This window comes from Rhinatrema bivittatum, chromosome 17 (genome assembly GCF_901001135.1).
Source record: "Rhinatrema bivittatum chromosome 17, aRhiBiv1.1, whole genome shotgun sequence".
NCBI lineage: Eukaryota > Metazoa > Chordata > Amphibia > Gymnophiona > Rhinatrematidae > Rhinatrema > Rhinatrema bivittatum.
In genome coordinates this window covers 33,549,837-33,572,113 of record NC_042631.1, presented here as the reverse complement: position 1 = coordinate 33,572,113, position 22,277 = coordinate 33,549,837, and the positions used below count along the sequence as shown (strand labels likewise).

Genomic DNA, 22,277 nt, shown 5'->3' with positions numbered 1-22,277 from the left:
AGATGTATCAGCTTTCTCTCTTCCACTGCTCTCCCACCCCACCCCACTTTTTTTTTCTCCCACCCATCACCTGCCCCCCCCCCTCACTTCCCCTTCCTCTCTCCCTGACCCCAGCACTCTCTTTGCTCTCTTCCCCTATAAGTCTCAGCTCCAAGACTTCTGCATCCTCACTCTGTCCTTAGCTGAGGGAGTCCCAAGTCCTGGAATCACAGCTGCGTGTATTGCAGCCCCATATGCTGCTGTGCGGTGTCTGCTTCAGGCTCGCCCCACTTCTCCTGTTCTCTGCAGGTTTACTGAGGAAGGGGAGTGGCTGCGCTGTATACAGAGAGGCCCTGAGATTTCTAGCCTTTCCCCTGAGACCCTGCAATGGATGCAGATTCCCTGAGTCTCAGGGTGAAATCCCGGGAGTTCCCAGGTTCACTGCTTACCTCAGCAGTGCTGGAATCAGAAACCTAGCAGTTTACAGATATTTAGGTTTCAGCCAAGTTCCAGCTTTCTTCCCTTCTCCCCAGGGACATGACCTGCAATCAGGGTTCCCTTGGGCTGTCTTAAGGTGGACCAGGCTAAATGCCTGGCTCTGGACTTTTAAGGAGGGTCTAACGTGTGCTCCTTCAGTTTCACCTTGTCAGATCCGGGCATCTGCCTCTACCCTGGTTAAATCCCAGGAAAGTAATTCACCTTTCTTAGTTCCCATTCTCAGGCAGAACTGGGACTGACCATTTCCTTTCCTTGCGGAGGGCAGGGTCGGTGTAGAGCCCCCTAGGCCTGAGAGTCCTTTCCCTTCCAACACCCGTAAATACCCTCCGGCCCAACTCAGGGGAACCTCTTTCCAGTGGGGCTTTTTTTTAACCTCTAGGATTACCTTCCCCCATCCTTCTCGGGGAATCAGTTAGGGGGCTCCTGCACTACCCACTCAACTGGGATCACAAAGTCCTTATGGCCCAAGCAAGGAATCCCCCCCCCCCCCCCAAATCACAGCTTTAAGGTTTCGCAGAAGTGCCTGTTCCTTCCCACTCCCGTTCTTCATCTTCAAGTCTGTGAGAATGTGCTCTTTCACGCCATGGGGACCTGTTCTGCTTTAACGTCAACGCTTCCCACCAGGGGCTCATCGTCCCCTTCTTTCCCATAAGGGCTAAACTCCTCCTCATGCCCATTCTTTGTACAAAGAGAGCAGCAGAAGGAAAACATCCATACCCTTGCTTCTTGGTTGTGCGGGCACCTCAGAGACTTCTTTTCTCCTGCAGCCCAGCGGCCATTCCCCACGTTGGAGGTTTTCCCTTGTCAGTGTGAACTTTAACCTCTAAGGGCCGGCTGTATCACCAGGCTGGAGCCTATAGTCTCACTTTCTTCATAGCCAAGTGACTCCTCTTTCCACGGTTAAAACCAGCTGGCAGACCTGGGCTCTGTGAGCGTCGTACGGACCCAGAGGACACATCAGGAACCCAGCGCGGGTTTGCCCGTCTAACTTCTGTATTAGTTCTGGCATCAGCTGAACCAGATGGAAGGCATCTGCCTCGTCGAATGCTCTTTCCAGGGTAAATCCTGGGCGTCAACACACCCAACTCTACATGGGTTGGTCCAGCCCATCCAGGAACTGCTAACCAAGAGTACTTGGCTGGCTACTCTGAGGCTTGTTTGTACTCCTGGGCTGTAGCCACTCATCCAGCATCCTTTAGGCAATGAAAAAGGCTCCATGGACTTTCCCTGGGCTGTAGGGTCCCGTGCCAGACCTGTTGCCGATAGGTTTCCGGGATGCCGGTTTTAACTTCCGAGTAGCTGGCTCTTCCATCTGAGCTGGCAGTCTGACAAGCCGCTTGGCTTCTGTCGGAAAGCTGATTCAACGGGTTAGGTGGTCCAGGTAGCTTGGGGCCCCGCAGTCATGTGTGGGCAGTTCTCTCGAGGTTCCTTAAGAAAAATACCCAGGTCTTATCCTGATTTCATTTTAAACCACACCGGAGGCAATGGGGATGTCCGGGTGGTAGTGACTTGCACTGCTTGAGCTTGGCTGGTTAAACTGTTCATGCAGGACCTGAACCACTCTCTGGAGCTGATTTTCCCCTTCAGCAAGGGTCTGCACTAATCGCTCCATATTAGTTAATAAACCTTGGCCTTACAGAGGCTTTCCTTGCTGTAACTCCGTGCCTCATTCGAAAGAAAACAAAAAATCCTAGCCTGTCTGGCTCTGACTGATTTTTTTTTCTGCCTGTCCAGGTGGAACAATCCCCCTTGGCCTGTTGTATTTTACTTTACGGCTGCAGCTGCAGCCAGGGCCCAGGAAAGTTTAACAAGGTTCATTGCTCCGTGCTGCTGCTTTAGAGCCAAACTCTTTCAGCACAAGAACCTGCTCCGAGCAAACAGCCAGAGCAGAGGCAGAGAAAAAACATTTTCTCCCTTCCCTTACGGCAGTGGTTCTCAACCTTTTTTCTAATCCGGACGCACCTGACAGATAATGCTTACACGCATGACACACTGAACACTTGGATCATATTGGGCCAAATGTAAACATATACTCTGCATCCACAGGAACCCGCCCTCCCGGTCCCCAAAGAATGGATACAACTTGCCATATAAAAATATATATTCTGATTCTGGTGCTCGCTCAGTAAGAGAAACACAAACTCCCTTACTACCCGGAGCATTGTAAATATACAAAACCTGAAAACAAAAACAAAACCCACTCAGCATATGTACAGCAAACCTGCCATACTGCAATACCATAGCAATGCTAACTCCAAGAATTCAGACCTATGAAAAGGCAGCAGTGCATGTCCTATTGAGAAGGAGAAAACCCAACAAATCCCTCACTCACACATACAGATCCCACCTTCACCAAATACAAGAACACAGATTACAAATGTGGAGACAAAAACTGGAATGGAAACCTCAAAAAGCCACTCTGCATGCCATGTAAAACTGGAGAACTAGAAAGAGAAATGCATTTCCTCCTGTACTATGCAAAGTTCAAAGAGAGAAGAAAGGCACATTTCCCCAAACTGCACCCCTTGCCACTCTCCCTCCATGTCACCATCATCCTTCACTTTTCCCCAATTACTCCCTTTCAGTCATCCACTCACACTCACATCCCTGCCCAGCATTCCTGACCCCTCCCTGCTCAGCCACACTGACCCCCCCCCCCCCGTTTCTCATCCTTTCTTGCTCAGCAGTGCTCACACTCCCTCTCCCTTCCACTTCTATCTGCCCAGCATCCCCAACCTCCTCAGGGTGCGGGAGATCAGCGGCAGCGTCACTCCCAGACTCAGCAGGGGGAGATAAAAGTTTGTGTCCCATCAGGCCCAGAACAGCAGGAGCTGGCAATGTCTCGCTCTGATCTGGCTGAAGGAGGAAACAGCCTCCCACTGGGCCAGAAAGAAGCGAAGGAAGTGAGAGAAGCCTCCCCAGCAGGCCCAGTGTGAGAGAAGTCAACCAATTCCCACCCAGAATGATAAGGAGGCAGCCATCGGCTGGTCCTGCGACGACGCTCCAGGGTGTCCTGACCCAGCTGCTGAGAACCACCGCCCTACGGCTAGCGTTGGTCCCCGCCTGTACAGGCCGTTGGAGCAGGGGCATCCCGCTGAATGACACCATGTGTAACGCAGTGTAAGCTGCCTTCAGCGTGCCGGAGAACAGAGCAGGCTGGATTCTGGCCATTCTTCCAACAGACTTCATTATTTACAGACAAATTAAACCACCGGAAGCCTGCTTACCTCGGCAGAACTGGAGACAGAAACAGCAATTTACAGATAATACAGTTTCAGCACAGTTCTAGCTTTCTCCTCTTCTCTTCTGGGGCCTCCAGGCCCTGCCATTGCTCTCCCCAGGGACACGCCCTGCCACCAGGCTTAAGGTGGACCAGGCAGCCTAGTCCTGGACTTTTTAAAAAAGGGCTTAACGTTCACTCCTTTACAGAGGCACTGAAATCTGAGCAGGGCTCAGCACTGCCCTTTAGCACCAATTGTTTAAATAACTCTTCATTGATGCAGGGAGTGTCCCCATTTTCCATAGAACACCCCAGAATTCTCAGACCTGCCTTTTGTTCTTTTTTTTTATTTTAAACGTCTTTATTGGATTCACGGTCATAGAAAAGGAACTGAGATCATTGTCATTATTTATTGCTCTCTTTGGCCTAAAAAAAATGTTCAACGTGAAGTAGAGCAATAAAATCTCATAAAACAAATTTTAAAAAGCAACATACAAAACAATTCATAACACTAAAGTCATCCCTAATTGTAAATAAAAGGAACAAGGTAAAAATGTCTAAAATAAACAAGAAAAAAAAAGAACTCAAAACACATGCAATAAACTAATATAATCAGCAAAAAACAAAACAAAACAACTCAAATAAAATATCCAAACCCTAAAAGCCATTTTGAATACCCAAGTCTTGACCATTTTTCTGAATATTTAAAGGCTTGGTGAATATTTCTAGGCAGGGCGTTCTGTAATTCTAAGCCTGATCCAGAGAAGGCCTGGAGCTAGGAATCCTGCTCCAGTGCAGAATGGACCTCACATCTTTCATGACAAGTTTAAAGGTTGCGTAACAGCATGAGAGAAATACTCTCATCTCTCAGAGCACTGAAAATGTCTCAGCCAGCACAATAGGCCAGTTCTTGTTCTATTTCCTCCATAATAAGGCCTAGCCCTGGTTCTAATCACCCCACGTTCTCCCACAAAAAAAGAGGGCCCCCACCTAGGCCACACCCTTTTCAAGCAGCAGTGAACCCTGCTCCCTGTACAACGTATATTATGAGAAGAAGATTACAAAATAATAGCATGGAACTAGGAGAAATAATTTTTAAATCCATTAAAAAAAAATAAAAAATTATTCCAACATTAAACTGGTTCTGCGAAAAGCGAGAGGGTGACATCATCTTCTGAACCCTCTGTGTCTCCTGTGGGGATCGGAGTGTCAGTGGGGGGGGAGCGGGAAGCAGCATCCAATTAGTGGCCTGGGACATGAGGGAGCCCCAGAGGAGAAGGGAGAGGCAGCAGGAGACAGCTACAACCTAATCCGACCTCATCTAGGAACAGGAGACAGAGAGAGCTTTCAGTTCTTGCCGCAGATCTGAGCTCTGCTACCACCTTAGCAGTTTTCAAAGCCTAGAAAACTATGATTCATCCGCTGAAACCCACCCTCCCTCAGGCCTTCTGAAAGCACACGGTGGTGTTTCACAGCCACATGTGGGCAGGCATTCCAGGGTGTGCTTTAGACGAGACATTTTGCCTTTTCAACCCTTCACGGGTTATTCTCCACGAAACCTCTACCCACATGAAATGCAAGCCTAAAAGTGCCTAGGCATGCAAGTTTCAAGAAAACGCATGCACATACTTTGAAATCGGGTGTGCAGTCCACAGCTAAGAAGTAGCTGTCAACTTTGCAGGAAGGTGAAAAGGACCCCCTTAATGTTTCGTTCTGTTTGATGTTGGCAGGGCTGCCTGTGATTGTTGTGTCTGCATTTTAAAAAGGCAATAGGATGCAAGGTGAGCTGGTGCCGGGAGGATCCCATATTCTGGAGCCTGGATGGTTGTCCTTGTTCCCTCTGCTTGATCCATGCCTTGGCATTCTCTGCTCCTGCGACACCTGGGTTTGCTATCTGGCTTAAGCTCCCTGCCTACTCACAAGGCTGGCAGGAGCTGAGTACTGCTGACAGTCTGGGACCAGGGGCTGAGGTCCTGGTCCTGCTCTCATGGTAGCACCTGCTGGCCAAGCCAGAGCAGCACTGGAAGTAGCTCTGAGAGAACCGCAGCCTTCTGTCAGCCACAGGAACTTCCTACAGGCCCTCGATCTTTATGTGCTGCGTATGCATTGTTTTGTTGAAATTATCTGAATGTTTTGTTGTAATCCACTTTGAATAATTGTATTAGATACAATAATAATACATATATAAACATGTTATAGAGGGGAGTCGGCTAAGTGAGCTGCAGAGAGCTAGCAAAACAGAAGGGACATCTTCCCCATATATCCTAGAAGCACAGCTCATAACCTTGCGTGACTGGCAAAAAGATATGTCCATATCTAAGAGGTCTTTGGAGGTGAATGGCTTGCCATCTGTCCTTACAATGCAATGCTTGCTGGCAGTGGTCCGTGACCCATATACCTGTTGGCTGATCTCATGCTCTTTATGTTCCATCACCAGACATTTATCCATCTTCAGATTATGCTTCTATTGTAAATCTCCTCCCAGCTGTACCCTGAAGAGGGTTTCTCACACCCTCTCCAAATCCCCCTATTATTTTATCACACATCTGAACTCCTTGCTCTATTCACATCTTCTCCTGGCTCAGGAACATTTCTGACCGGTCCCTCTGCACTGCCTTTTATACTTTGCTTGGAAGTGTCTGTAAGAAGGAATGCAAAGTACTCCGGAAAGGCCCACAGCTAATCTACAATATTTGCTAGCATGCACTACTACTAGGGTATTAATGAGCTGCTGACAGACTGGCAAAGTCTCCTAGCACAGATGTGTGAAATCTATTGCACAAAATGCATTGCAAAATGATTGCCAGCTCACTTCCCATTGCCAGGGCAATAGTGTAACATTGCGCCGCTGGACAAATTACGGGCAGCCCATAAAGGCATGATGGACATGTAGAGAGTGGGTGGAGATTTGCAGGTGGCTGGGGATCACTGCAAGAGACAGAACTTGTCTTCAGATGCAGCACTGTCTGATTATCATTTATTATATGCACGTTATCCAAGGTGTCTCTCACATCAGGCAGCACTCTCGCAGACTAGGGAGTTTCCTGGCTATAGATCTGTCTGAGGGTGAGTCAATAAATGTTAATTTAAGCAGTTTTGGTGCTATGTATAAATTCACCCTATTTGACTCTCTTCATCTGTATGTGAATATATAACTAGAGCCTCACTGACATCATTGATAATGACTCATCAATGCTTCATATTCTGCTCTAAAATCCAAACATTCCTCGTGTAGCATAATCAGGTGACTCCATAAAAACTGAAATGTTCTCATCCAGTCCTGGTTTTGATTTTTTAGGGGGAGTTTATTTAAACAGGACTGGGATCTGGTGCACCTTCATTTGCAACCACCCGGGGACATTTTCCCCCATGTTAGAGCTCCTCCCAAGTCTCAGCTTGGGAGGGTTATATGGGTCAGTTGGGAGGGTTAGTCTGGTTATGTGGTGAGTGCAGTGACAGTCCTTGGCCTGAATCCTGTAATCATGGGCTCTAACTGCAACCACTAGGTGTCACTGTTGTGCAATGACTATGACTCCCTTCCCCGTCAGGGGCTGTGAACACTAACTCTGCAGCAACTCCAGCTGACCTGGGGAGCGGGATACATCCCAAGATACTAAGGTAGCGCAGAGGTGTGCTAATCAATGTTTCCTCTAAGGATTGGGTTGCTCGTGAGCAAATAATTACTACTTTCTTTGATGCAAAAAGCCTATCAATTTTATGCTCACAGCAACCCAGTCCTTAAAGGGAACATGAGCTAAGTCCAACCCTTAAAATACTCATCTAATCTATCAGCAACAATTACAACAATAAAATATGTGAATGAAAAAATATATTCTGCAAGAACATTCAAAAACATTTTCTGCATGCAAGTGAAATTAATAAAGAGTAAACTCTGTTTAAAATAGAAATGAGGAAGAGAGGACCATAATGCCAGTGATAAGTACCATCATTTTCAGAGCAAGAATTAAACTTGCACAAGAACTGGACCTTTAAAATGCAGACAGACCCTCACCAAATACAAAATAGAAAGACCAACACATATATAAATAGAAATGTGCCAGCAAAACGTGTACTGAAAACCAGAAGCCCGACTGTATTATGCAGTGCAACAATAGAAAAACAGAAACATCATCATGCCTTGCAAAAGATCAAGCAATTCCAGCAAAGCACTAGAGCAACAACTGCACTCAAAATCAATAGTTCACCACAAAAAGTGCAGAGAAATGTTACAAGATTCATTTGAACAATTGAAAACGGACTATGTAACCTTTCTCTGCAAAAGATCAAGCAATAAAATCAAGAGACATAAAACATTATTCATAATATTAAAATCATGGTAATAAAAAGAATAAATGTCAAAACAGACGACGAACACCCAATAATCTAAAGAACTTGATAAATTTGTATATCTCAAACATCAATTAAAGATTTCAAAATATCTGATGTATAAACATCCAATAATTTAAAAATGTTATTATTCTCAAAAATACAATTAAATATTTCAAAACAACAGAAATTACAGCCAATAATTAAACCCAATAAGGATTTTAAAAAATCTCCTGCTCTCCATACCTGGGATCTTTTGATTTCCAGTCACCCTGAGATTGTCATGGATTGGGGGTGGTAGGGCCGCACAAACGCTATCTGTTCTCTCTCTCTCTCACTCATACACACACTCTGTCACATTCATTCTCTCGCAACCTACCTCTCTCATATACATGCCCACGCTCTTATACATACTCCCTCTCTCATACATACCCAGGCTGTCTCTCCCACACACACATTATGTGTGTGTGTCTGTGAGAGGCCAAGGGGGTCATTTTCAAAGGAGTTACACACGTAAATGTAACTACTAGTGTCAATTTTCAAAAGCCATTTACTCCAGTAAAGTGCATTTACGTGAGAAAAAACTATGGACAATTCAATGGCAAGTGTTGGAGCAATTTTCAAAAGCCCACTTACCCAAGTAAATGCTTTTTAAAATCAGGCCCATAGTGTGACACATAGGCACACACAGATATACATGGATTGCACACAGGACATCACGCAGACACACTCACAGACTTTCACATCAGTGGCATACCTAAAGTATTTGGCACCCAAGGTGGATACTTCAATTGGCTGAGATTGTCATAGACTGGGGGCGTGTGCACACACACACATGAGCGCACACACACAATATGCTTCCTCTGTATCTCCTACACTTATACACACATGCAAACACTGAATTGGAAACCACAGCAAGCCAGACTCTATATGCAGTGCAACAACGGAAAATCAGAAACATCACCATTCTTCACACCAATACAATCAAGAAATACAAATCAATCAGAACTGTAAAAATATACTACTAGAAAATATATATTCAAAATAGCAGACAAATAAAATAACATCCAATAATTAAAACCTCTTGCACAGATTTTTTAAAATTTCCTAAACATCAATAAAATATTTCAAAATAGCAGACACATCAATTAACACCAGATTTAATTAAATCAATAAGGATAAAAAAAATGACTCGCTCTCCATACCTGGGAACTTTTAACTTCCGGTCACTGTAAGATTGTCGTGGATTAGTGGGAGGGAAAGGGGAAAGGAGGTGCACAACTTTCTCTTTTCTCATATACCACACAAATACTCCCTCTCTCAAACTCACACATGTTCCTTCTCTCTCAGGCAAATATACTTGCACACATCCTTACACACACACACATACACACACTCATACACATGCTTCCCCTCTCCCAGGCACATATGCTTACACACACACACACACATACACATGCTTCTCTCTCAGGCACACATATTTACACGCATACACACCCTTCCTCTCTCTCAGGTACACATGCTAACAGACACATGCACACTCTCTCTCAGGTGCACATAGTTACACACACACACACACATGCTCCCTCTCTCTCAGGCACACATACTTACCCATTACACACATACACTCTCCCTCTCTCTCAGGCACACATACTTACCCATTACACACACACACACTCCCTCTCTCTCAGGCACACAATCTTACACACATATACATGCTCCCTCTCTCTCAGGCACACATACTTACACACAAACACACACACATACACATGCTTCTTCTCCCTCAGGCACATATAGGCTCCTTCTCTCTCAGGCACATATGCTTACACACACACATGATTCGAGCACACATGCTTACACATATATAGACTCATACATGCTTTACACATGCTTATACACACACACACACATCCTTACACATACACACACACACTCATACACATGCTTCCCCTCTCTCAGGCACATATGCTTACACACACACACACACACACACATACACACACACTCATACACATGCTTCCTCTCTCTCAGGCACACATGCTTACACATACACACACACATTCCTTCTCTCTCAGGCACATATGCTTACATACATACATGCTCCCTCTCTCTCAGGCATACATGCTTACTCCCACACACTCATACACATGCTTCCTCTCTCTTAGGCACACACTTTTACACATGCACAGACACAAACACGCACATGCTCCCTCTCTCTCAGCACACATTCTTACACACACATAATAGCAGTTCCTCTCTAGCAGCAGGCAGGACATAAGTCCCTGCGACCATGGAACCATCCTTTAGTTGGTTGCTAGGCAGGACACGATCCCTCGGCAGCTGCGTTGCCTCCTCCATTTTGGCTGCTGGGAGGGACATGATCCCCCGGCAGCCACAGGACCTCTTCCGTTTGGGCTGCCAGGCGGGACGCAACCCCTAGCAGCTGCGAGGCCTCCTCCAGTTGGCCGGCAGGTGAGATCGGATGCCCTGGCGGCCATAGGCCTCCTCTATTTGGGCCATTGGGTGGTATGGGATCCCCTGGAGGCTACAGGCCTCTTCTCTGCTTTGGGCCGCAATGGGTTGAGCTCCACCGCGGCCCCGCTGGTCTTCCTGTGCAATGAGTGGGGGTAAAAGCTGTTCATAGCCATGGGAAAAGTTATGTGTGGCCATGAATGCACACAGCTTAGGAGGGAACAGTGGTGCTGAAAGACCTGTTCAATAGATACCTGGAAATGGGAGTGGTGTCAGAGATTGGAGAAGAGCGATTGTGGTCCTGCTTCACAGGAGTGGTAGCAGAGAGGATCCTGGAAACTACAGGCCAATTAGCCTCACCTTGGTGGTGGGAAAATGAATTGAGACGCTGTTGAAGGAATGGATAGTGAACAATTTTCAATCTGGTGAGTTGTTGGACCCAAGACAGCATGGATTCATCAGTGGAAGGTCCTGTCAGACAAATCTGATTGATTTTTTTGATAGGGTGACTAGAGAATTGGATCAAGGAAGAGCACTCAATGTGATTTACTTTGATTTCAGCAAAGCTTTTTATGGTCCCGCATAGGAGGCTTGTGAATAAAATCAGAAGCTTAGAACTCGGCACTACAAAGTGGTTGACTGATAGGAGACAGCGTGTAATGGTAAATGGAACCTACTCTGAAGAGAGAGCGGTGTTAAGTGGAGTGCCACAGGGATTGGTGTTGGGACCGGTTCTGTACAATATCCTTGTGAGGGACATTGTGGAAGGGACAGAAGGCACAGTTTGTCTATTTGCAGATGATACTAAGATCTGCAACAGAGTGGACATGCCAGAAGGAGTAGAGAGAATGAGATGTGATTTAAGGAAGCTTGAACAGTGGTAGAAGATTTGGCAGATGGGATACAATTCCAAGAAGTGCAGAGTCATGCATCTAGGATGCTCCAGAAGAGCTGTATATTATGGGTGGTGAAAGGGAGAGGATCTGGGAGAGGGATCTTGAGGTGATAGTATCTGGTGATCTGAAGACAGTGAAGCAATGTGACAAGGCCTAGCTAAAGCCAGAAGAATGCTGGGCTGCATAGAGAGAGGAATAACCAGCAGGAAAAAGGAGGTGATAATCCCCTTGTTCGGTCCTTGGTGAGGCCTAACCTGGAGTATTGTATTCAGTTCTGGAGACCACATCTCAAAAAGCCAGAGACAGGACAGAAGCGATCCAGAGAAGGGTGACCAAAATGGTATGGGGGTCTGTATCAGAAGAATTATGAGGAGAGGCTAAAAGATATGAATATGTGCACTCTCGAAAAGAGAAGGTGCAGAAAAGATATGATCCAGACCTTCAGATACCTGAAAGATTTTAATGATGCATGAACTTCAAACATTTTCCACTGGAAAGCAAACATTAGAACTATAGGTCATGAAATGAAACTACAGGAGGATGATTCAGAACCTACATCAGGAAATATTTCTTCATGGAGAGGGTGATGGATGCCTGGAAAGCCTTTCTGGAAGAGGTGGTGAGGACAAAAAACAGCAAACAAATTCAAAATGGCATGGGATAAACACTGAGGATCCCTAAAGGCCAGAGGGCGCTTGGGGGTAACCTGCACAGAGCGGCAGTTACTACCCTTAGCAGAAGGCCTGGGATTTCTACCCTTAAGCAATAAGCCCGGATGCTTTAGATGCAACTGCAACATTGCTCTCCAGCAGAGGGAAAAAGGGGAATCAGATTCAGCCAGCCAGCCAGCGCTGGGCCCTGACTTTTATGGTCTGGGCTACTGATACGCAGATAGTATGGAAAAAAACACAAGACTGCTTCTACAGCCAAGTCCATAAGCAAAGCCCATTCAAGCAGCATTATCTGAATTATCAAAAAGGCTGCTCTCTCGTAAAAATATTGCTAGCAGTAATTTTGTTATGTATAAATATGTCTTGGGGTAACCTGCATGGATCGGCAGTTACTATGATAAGAAATTTGCTGGGCAGAGTGGATGGACCATTTAGTATTTTTCTGCTATCATTACTGGGTTACTATGGAAGCCATGAACCATGAGTCAAACTCATGTTCTCTACATGGTAGTGTATAGCACTATCCTGGGTTTTTTTGGCTACCATTCCAACATGCCAGAATGTTCTAAATCAGAAAAAAATATGCAAATGAACCCGGTGTGTAGTTTCTGTGCATGGATCAGTGCACAGCGTGTCTTTTGAAATACATGTTTTATCTAGTGTGGCTAATGCACGGGTTTTGACAGTAGGACAGGCCATACCATGATGAATGTAATCTGGGAGTTTCAAGACTATGGCACGGTCATAAGCACTGTCACTGTAAACATTAATTTATGTGGCTCTTTGTGTAGCTAACATGCTCTTGCATTAAGCACCTGACTACATGCCGCTGTGTCATTTCCTCCTTCCCTTCCCTCCTGTGATGAAGCTGCAGATTTTGCTGTATATGAAGTAGCATGCACCACAAAAAAAGACGGGTGAAGAGCAACACAGGAATTTCTTTTTTTAAAGTCTGCCAACACAAATGTGGGCACATATGAGTAAAGACAGCTTAGAAAGTGCAAGTTTAACCTGAAAATTCTGTTACAGCACTGGTGCCAATAACAAGTTTACTGTAGATATTACTCAGGGAAGAATAATCCAAGCTATAGTTACACAATGCTGGGTACCGTATTAGGCGTCACCATCCAGGAAAAGGATCTTAGAGTCATTGCAGACAACACTTTGAAATCCTCGGCTTGGTGTGTGGCGGTCGTCAAAAAAAAACGCAAATAGAATGTTAGGTAAGGAAAAGAAGCTATCACAATACCTATGTTTCGATCCATGATGCAACTGCACCTCGAGTATCCTGTGACGCTCTGGTTGCACCCATTTCATAAAAGATATAGGAAGAGGTACAGAGAAGGGCAACACAAATGATAAAATGGATGGAATGGCTCTCCTACAAGGATAGGCTAAACAGGTCAGATGGCTGAGAACGAAGATAAGTGAGGTCTATAAAATCATGAGTGGGGATGAATGGGCAAACAGTTATTTACCCTTTCCAATTGTACTATAAGGGGACACTCTATGAAGCTAATAGGTAGCACATTTAAAACAAATTGGAGAAAATATTTTTTTTCATTCAGTGCATAATTAAACTGTGGAATTTGTTGCCAGAGGATGTGGTGAAAGCAGTAAATGTAGCTGGGTTTAAAAAGGATTTAGACATGTTTCTCGAGGAAAAGCCCATAAACCATCATTAGCCATACAGACTTGGGAAAGTCACTGCTTATCCCTCATTTTAAGCAGGAAGGATTGGATCTATTTTTTGGGATCCTACCTGGTACTTATCACCTGCATGGGCCACTGTTGGAGACCAGATGCTGGGCTTGATGGACCTTTGGTCTGATCCAGTCTGGTATTTCCTATGCAACCGTATGCAAATATATTCCATGCATATGCACTGAGATAAGCCTGAAAACCAGACCTGCTTTTAGTGCTGAAGAACTGGAGTTACCTGATGCCCCTTGGAATAGCTTCTGCTTCTTGGTAACAGCTGGGGGGGGGAGGAAGTAAAAACCAGAACAGACGGACAGGTAGATACAAAACTCGGGATTCAGGTTACATTGCAGCAAAGCCCGACACATTCAGCTTAGATCGGATGAACGGAAGTAACCCCAGCAGGTACTAAGACTTCAGCGGCCAAGTGTCGTCCTTACAGGACACTGCAGCGCTTCAGCAAAGCAACGGCAAAAATTGCCCCGGGGCGGAAGCCAGGATCAATATTTTGAGCGCAAGGCAGAACTTAATCAGCGTCGTAATTACAGGAAGCCGTGCAGAGATGCCGTCCCCAGACAGAAAGGCGGATAGGTGGCACGCAAACAACAATTAGTCGTGTTTCTTTACTTAAAGAGAGAGGGCTGTAGGCGCGATCACATCGATCTGATCCCCTGAACCTATTACAGCAAGGAGAGAGAGCAAGAATGAATGCTTTATGTGCTAGGAGGGTAGGAGACGCCGCTGAGAGCCTCTCAGCTGGGACAATTCATTCACCCAGAAGGATACACAACACACAGACTGCCTGCCTGCGTTTTATAATGTCGCGGCACTTTAGGGCCGGATGTATGAAACGGGGAACAGGTTTCCTGTATAGAAATCCTTAAAGCAGATGGTGGTGGACTGCAGATTCAGGAACGCGATGGCAGTCAGTAGTACACCCGGGGCCAGCCCCCCAGTGGCACCCTGTGGGGGCAGGGGATCCCTCTGCGGCCCCCCTGGAGATCTGAAGAGGGTGTGGGGGAGGGGGATCCCTTCTCCACTCCCACCTCCCCTCCCGAAACGTGGCAGCAGCCACGGCCCGTTGAAGCAGCCCTGGCACACCAGGGCTGGCCCTGCTTTACCCCCTGCGGGGGCCAGTGTGGCAAACTGCTGAATTTTCAGCAGAATCTTTTGCATGCTCTCAGCTCATTTGAAGAATATTTAAGTGACTTTGCGGGCTTCATTTTTGCTATAAACTTTGCAGGAAGTCAGAGGATATTATATATTTTTTTCTATTAAAGTCTAACTGCATCTTCCTGATCTAAAAGTTTTGCACAAATTTTCGCTTTTGCGAAATTTTGCGCTCGCCGAATGCTAATGCACTGATTTGCCAGATTTTTTTTTGTCAGATCATTCGTGATTTTGCAGAAACCAAGAGCGAGCATAACACTTTGTAAAGGTGATTTAAGCACGCTATTAGCCATTTTAACAGGCCTAATGCCGTTTGCAAAGCTGGTGACAGTTTCATGCATCAGCCCTGAAGAGAATTGCAGTTACTGTAAGTCGCATGAGCCCATTATTTGACATGAAGACGCCCATCGGCTGTGTCACGGCTGCACACACAGAAACCACCTCACATGCCCAGTAATGTATGTCCACGGTGCACACTTGCAGAATGCATATACACAAACACATATATTATACACAGATCCATATCTACACTCACATACAATTTACATATAGTTTTGTAACAGGTATTTTGCACCTACACGATTCGTATTTAGGGCACTTATTTATTTATTTTTTTTCTTTTGTAAGTCTGGCTCTTTGTTTGTAGTGCACATAAATAATAGCCATCTTGATCCTGGAGAAGTGGATTGTCATATCTTTCATGTGACCAAAGATGTGCAGGAACTTTCTGGGACCACATAGGTTCCTCTTCAGATGTTATACGTCTCGAAAACCAGAATCCTATATCGTTTCACATACTGCACATATTTCAGTTCATTTGTGCATTCAGAGATCGTCTTCTGCAAATGCCCCAAAGCACTTTATACACGTCACACAAATGTAAACCTTACACCTATTCACAAAAATGCACTGGCCAACACACACACTCACACAAACAAACACACTTTCTCATAATGCTTGTCAATTCCTGTCCTTTGAAGAAATGACACTAACGGAATGCCCGGCCTGTAAACCGCAGAACAGAAACATTTTAATTTCCTAAATTTAAGGAGAGCTTATGCCTCACAGGATCTCTTGTGAAATGTACGGTAGGGTTTCCCGTGGGATGCACCGCAGGATTATCCATGAGATACAAAGTAGGGTTTCCCGTGGGATATAGCGCAGGATCTCTTGTGAGATGCACGGTTGGGTTTCCCGTGGGATACACCGCAGGACTACCCGTGGGATGCACGGTAGGGTTTCCCGTGAGATGCACCGCAGGACTACCCGTGGGATGCACGGTAGTGCCTCCCATGAGCTGCACCGCAGAATCTCTTGAGGGATGCACGGTTGGGTTTCCTGTGAGATGCATCGCAGGATTAGCCGTGGGATGCACGGTTGGGTTTCCCATGAGATGCACCACAGGATCTCTTGAGGGATGCACGATTGGGTTTCCCATGAGATGCACCACAGGATCTCTTGAGGGATGCACGGTTGGGTTTCCCATGAGATGCACCACAGGATCTCTTGAGGATTGCACGGTTGGGTTTCCCATGAGATGCACCACAGGATCTCTTGAGGGATGCACGGTTGGGTTTCCCATGAGAAGCACCACAGGATCTCTTGAGGATTGCACGGTTGGGTTTCCCATGAGATGCACCACAGGATTTCTTGAGGGATGCACGGATGGGTTTCCCATGAGATGCACCACAGGATCTCTTGAGGGATGCACGGTTGGGTTTCCCATGAGATGCACCACAGGATCTCTTGAGGGATGCACGGATGGGTTTCCCATGAGATGCACCACAGGACCTCTTGAGGATTGCACGGTTGGGTTTCCCATGAGATGCACCACAGGATCTCTTGAGGGATGCACGGTTGGGTTTCCCATGAGATGCACCACAGGATCTCTTGAGGGATGCACGGTAGGGTTTCCCGTGGGATGCTCCCCGCTCCCTCTCCTTACCGTGGCATCCTCGCCGGCGTAGTGCCCGATGACTCGGGAGCCCCCGGGGTGCCGGCGCATCCACTCGCTGATGTTGTACACTTTGCGCTCGATCACCAGCCATTTGTCCGTCTTCAGGTTGTGCTTCTGGATCTCCTCCCAGCTGTAGACAGCGGCCGCCTTCTCGCACTCGCCCTGCTCGCCGCCTTTCCCCATCATCCACTTGCCGCGGCTCTTCTCTCCTCCCCCGTTTTCGCTCGGGCTCCTCGTCGCTTTTCTGGTGGCGATCGTACGTGACTGGGAGCCGCTCTCCCTCTCTCGCAGACCTTTTCTTCCCTTCCTCTCCTCCCTCCCTCCCGGCCCCCCCTCCACCTGCCTGCCCCGGCGGTGACTGATCGGCTCAGGCAGCCGGCATCACCCATGCTCCTCACTCTCTCCTCCCCCCCCCCCCACCCCTCCCCTCCCTTCATCGCCCTCGGGCTTCCCACCAGTGATCAGCAGAGCGGCGGCGCCAATCAGGGCTCGGGCCGCGCGCCTCTCTCCGGTGCGCATTGGCTGCCTGGGATCGTTCGAAGCGGGAGGCTGCGCCAGCCCGGAGAGGCCCCGACGCCAAGCCCCGTGTTAGGATGCTAGCAAGGGGGAGGGGGAGCCCCGTTATTCGGAGGGATGCTGACTGCGCGCTCACTCTGTAAGCGGGTTGCATTGCGCGTGGAGCTGACTGGTTGAGGCGTGGAGGCCTTTGCTTTGAACAGGTTCATCTCGGGGGGCAGGAGCTCAGATTTCCGCTGCGTGCAGGGAGCTGTAGATCCAGGACTAGTGCTTCCGTACACTGTGCTCTTCCCACGGGCAATCGCTGAAAAGGGATCTCCTTTCTTTCCTGCCTCGCCCTCCCTGCCGGAGGCTGAGCCAAGGAAGCCACAAACTGTCTTTGTTTCAAGGGAGAAGCACAAATCTCCACAGGCGAGGGGAAGGGAGGGAGGATCCTGTATCTCAGAAACTCTTTTCGACATTGTCTACTATAGCAGCCTTGGCTAGGATCCTGCATCAATGCTGGACCAAGCATTGATACAGGGTCCTGGGTGACTGCTGGACTAAGCATTGATGCAGGATCCTGGGTGGCTGCTGGACCAAGCATTGATGCAGGATCCTGGGTGACTGCTGGACTAAGCATTGATGCAGGATCCTGGGTGACTGCTGGACTAAGCATTGATGCAGCATCCTGGGTGGCTGCTGGACTAAGCATTGATGCAGGATCCTGGGTGGCTGCTGGACTAAGCATTGATGCAGGATCCTGGGTGGCTGCTGGACCAAGCATTGATGCAGGATCCTGGGTGGCTGCTGGACTAAGCATTGATGCAGGATCCTGGGTGGCTGCTGGACCAAGCATTGATGCAGGATCCTGGGTGACTGCTGGACTAAGCATTGATGCAGCATCCTGGGTGGCTGCTGGACTAAGCATTGATGCAGGATCCTGGGTGGCTGCTGGACTAAGCATTGATGCAGGATCCTGGGTGGCTGCTGGACCAAGCATTGATGCAGGATCCTGGGTGGCTGCTGGACTAAGCATTGATACAGGATCCTGGGTGACTGCTGGACCAAGCATTGATACAGGATCCTGGGTGGCTGCTGGACTAAGCATTGATGCAGGATCCTGGGTGGCTGCTGGACTAAGCATTGATGCAGGGTCCTGGGTGACTGCTGGACCAAGCATTGATGCAGGATCCTGGGTGACTGCTGGACTAAGCACTGATGCAGGATCCTGGGTGACTGCTGGAGAGCAGATGGAGCAGTCACCCAGGGACCAAATGCATCCAGATTAAGAGTAAAGAGTAATGGAAATGGGGATCTATGACTGGGTTAGAGCCCTGGGTTCAAGGCATCCTTAATCTATCCTTGTTCATCATGCACAAGCCTTACTATTTTGACAAAACCAGCATCCCGCAGGACTCCTATTACTGTAGAAATAGGTCTGCTAACATTCTATTTGCTTTGAGGAATTATTTGGAAAGGAAAAGAAAACTGAAAATATTATAAAGCCTCTGGATTGATCAGTGGTGCCAGCACACCTTGAGTACCTTGTACGGTTCTGGTCACCCCATCTCAAAAAGGATACAGCAGGGCAACAAAAATGATAAAGAGGATAGAACGGCTCCCTTTATAGTTTATTTATTTATTTAATATAGATTTATACTACTGCTGATAACATTGTTTGCCTTTTATGCAGTTAATCATGTTTATCTAGGTTTATCTTGCCTCTATGCTTTTTTTTTTAACTTTGATAAGAGCAGGAAATGTCATTATTTTCACTTATGCACACTATCCGCCAACCAGTTAGTGAGCTCTGGCTATTATTGTGGCAATTTGAATATTAATTTTAAAAAAATGCCGAGACCCTGACAAATCCGAATTTGATGACTGTGACGAACACTATAGAAGATTTGTACTAAGCGATGAGATCCAGGGGTGTGCTACCAGAGGTGTGAAACAAGTTAACAAGGAACAAGGATTAGGGGGCACTCCAAGAAACTACCAGATAAACAATCTAATTAAAAAAAAAAAAAAAATGAACATATGTTTCAGGCTGTGCACAGCTGGGCTCTTGCCAGAGAAGGAGGTCAAGGTTAATAGTACAGTTTGGTTTATAAAAGGTTTGGACAAGCTTCTGAAGGACAGGTGGATGTAGGGATCACCACTTCTAGGAATGAACATGGAAAGGATCTTCCCATTAAGATCTGCTGGGTACTTTCAAATGGCCCGAGTTGGCCACTGGTGGAAGCAGGATGCTGGGCTTGAAGGCCCACTGGTCTCACCCAGCATGGCCTTTCTTATCTCCTGCCAGCCCCCTCCAGCACATCACTAGAGGCCTCAGCTTGTTATAGAGGGGGTTGTTGTAGTAAGGGGTCACTGTATTTGTGATGAACTGTGGACTAGATTAATTCCAGCTAACATATCTTGCTTGTGACATCGTGTAGCTTGCTGAGGTGAAAGTCCTGCGATAATCCATGAATGCCACCAAGTTCCCATTCAACATGGCATTAGCATCTGAACACATTTCTAGCTGCCAACTGGGTGAAATGTTACTGCTGAATGCCAAGAGCTGTATGAGTGCATTGTATAGCAGAATGAGCTGCAGTAATAGATTCAGGTACATCAAAGACTGGACAGGACTATGAGAATTGTAGAGAGACAGATGTGAAGTAAAAGAGACAAAATGAACATCTAGAGTACTCAGAAAATAGCTGAGAAAAAGTGAAAGCTGGAGTTAACAAGAAAGGAGGGGAAAAGCAGATGGTCACAAAATGATGATGAGGAGGCAAGAGGAAGAGCTGGAATGTGTCTGATATCTAAGCTGACCTTCATCTCTTGCTGACGCTCTTGATTTAAGGCCATTACCTATTCCCTTGTGTCGTTTACCACCATACACGTTAATGGTGTATCACCCTGATAAAGAGCAGATACTGTAGAATCAAGCTGCGAGGCATCACCTTTCCACCAATAGCCTCCATCATCCTTCCTATCGAGCCAGCAGAGAAAGCCATCTGAATATTCTTGGAAGGAGACAATTTTAAGTTCAGACCTGTGCAAGCTTACTACCTTCCAACATCTGTTCCACACAGATATACTGGTTTTCCATATTTGGCTTAAATCAAAATACAGGTTTCTCAACCCAACAATATTTTGAACAGGAATGAGCCAGACAAAACAGGTGGATAAAGCGACAGTAAAAGCCTGAAAGATGCTTGATTGCATAGGGAGAGGAATGGTCAGCAGAAAAAGGGAGGGGATATTGCCCCGGTATGGGTCCCTGGTGAGATCTCACTGGGAGTACTGTGTACAATTCTATAGACCGCACCTTCCAAAGGATAGAAAGGATGGAGTCGCTCCAGAGAGTGGTTACTGAAATGATCAGTGGTCTTTGTTCTAAAGCATATGGGGATAGACTTATAGATCTAAACATGTAGACCTTAGAGGAAAGACGAGAAAGAGATTCAGATATCTCTAAGGTTTCCATACACAGGAGGTGAGTCATTTTCAATGGAAAGGAGGCTCAATAAGGGGTCACAAGATGAGGCTGAAAGGGGATAGATTCAGGAGTAATCTCAGGAAAGATTTCTTTACAGAGAACATAAGAACATAAGAACTTGCCATACTGGGTCAGACCAAGGGTCCATCAAGCCCAGCATCCTGTTTCCAACAGTGGCCAATCCAGGCCATAAGAACCTGGCAAGAACCCAAAAACTAAGTCTATTTCATGTTACCATTGCTAGTAATAGCAGTGGCTATTTTCTAAGTCAACTTAATTAATAGCAGGTAATGGACTTCTCCAAGAACTTATCCAATCCTTTTTTAAACCCAGCTTTACTAACTGCACTAACCACATCCTCTGGCAACAAATTCCAGAGTTTAATTGTGCGTTGAATGAAAAAGAACTTTCTCTGATTAGTTTTAAATGTGCCCCATGCTAACTTCATGGAGTGCCCCCCTAGTCTTTCTATTATCCGAAAGAGTAAATAACCGATTCACATCTACCCGTTCTAGACCTCTCATGATTTTAAACACCTCTATCATATCCCCCCTCAGCCGTCTCTTCTCCAAGCTGAAAAGTCCTAACCTCTTCAGCCTTTCCTCATAGGGGATCTGTTCCATCCCCTTTATCATTTTGGTTGCCCTTCTCTGTACCTTCTCCATCGCAACTATATCTTTTTTGAGATGCGTCAACCAGAATTGTACACATTATTCAAGGTGCGGTCTCACCATGGAGCGATACAGAGGCATTATGACATTTTCCGTTTTATTCACCATTCCCTTCCTAATGTTTGTGTCTATTATTTTTCTTTGAGTTCCAGGGGATTCTTATCCTCAGAAAACCCACAGTGAATACATTGTTGTCCAAACAGAAAACAGCAAGCCTGCTTGGGAGCATGAAGTAGGAATTCTTGCTCTTGTGTTAGGGAGTGAACATTGCTGATGGTATAAGGTTTGTTTATGATGGGGATTTGGAAACCAAAACTAACAACTTTCTTTGGATGCTTTTAGCTTTGGCATAGGTTCCCTGAGGAACTGAAGCAGCTTCCATTTCTCCTGTTTTGTACTGCATGCAGAGTGGCTTTTTTGGGTTTCCATTCCAGTTTCTGCCTCCATATTTGTAATTTGTGGTCTTTCTATACTTGGTTAAGGTTGATTTTGTGAGCATGACTGAGGTGAGGTATTTGACTAGCATGGCTAGTAAAATACATTGACTTATTTGTTGTGTTTTCTCAATAGGATTTGCATTGATGGTAAACTGCTGTCTTTTTATAAATAGGGCTATTGCGCCTGGTAGTAGAGGAAATTTGTGTTGCTGTTATTGAAATAACATCAGAATATCTTTTTTGTATGGTGAGTTGTCTGGGGAATGTTCTGGTTCTGCTTTATACCCA

General features: G+C 46.3%; 1 protein-coding gene across 1 annotated transcript in view; it reads right to left on the bottom strand.

Moving 5' to 3' along the window:
• The window catches only part of LOC115079140 (acyl-CoA 6-desaturase-like), a 54,646-nt gene extending 37,457 nt beyond the window's left edge, over nucleotides 1–17,189 (bottom strand). Inside the window, exon 1 of the mRNA XM_029582263.1 lies at nucleotides 16,879–17,189. Coding sequence (XP_029438123.1) covers nucleotides 16,879–17,076 — 198 coding nt within the window. The 5' untranslated portion in view covers nucleotides 17,077–17,189. The remainder of the gene's footprint in view (nucleotides 1–16,878) is intronic.
• Between the last annotated feature and the right edge of the window lie 5,088 nt (nucleotides 17,190–22,277).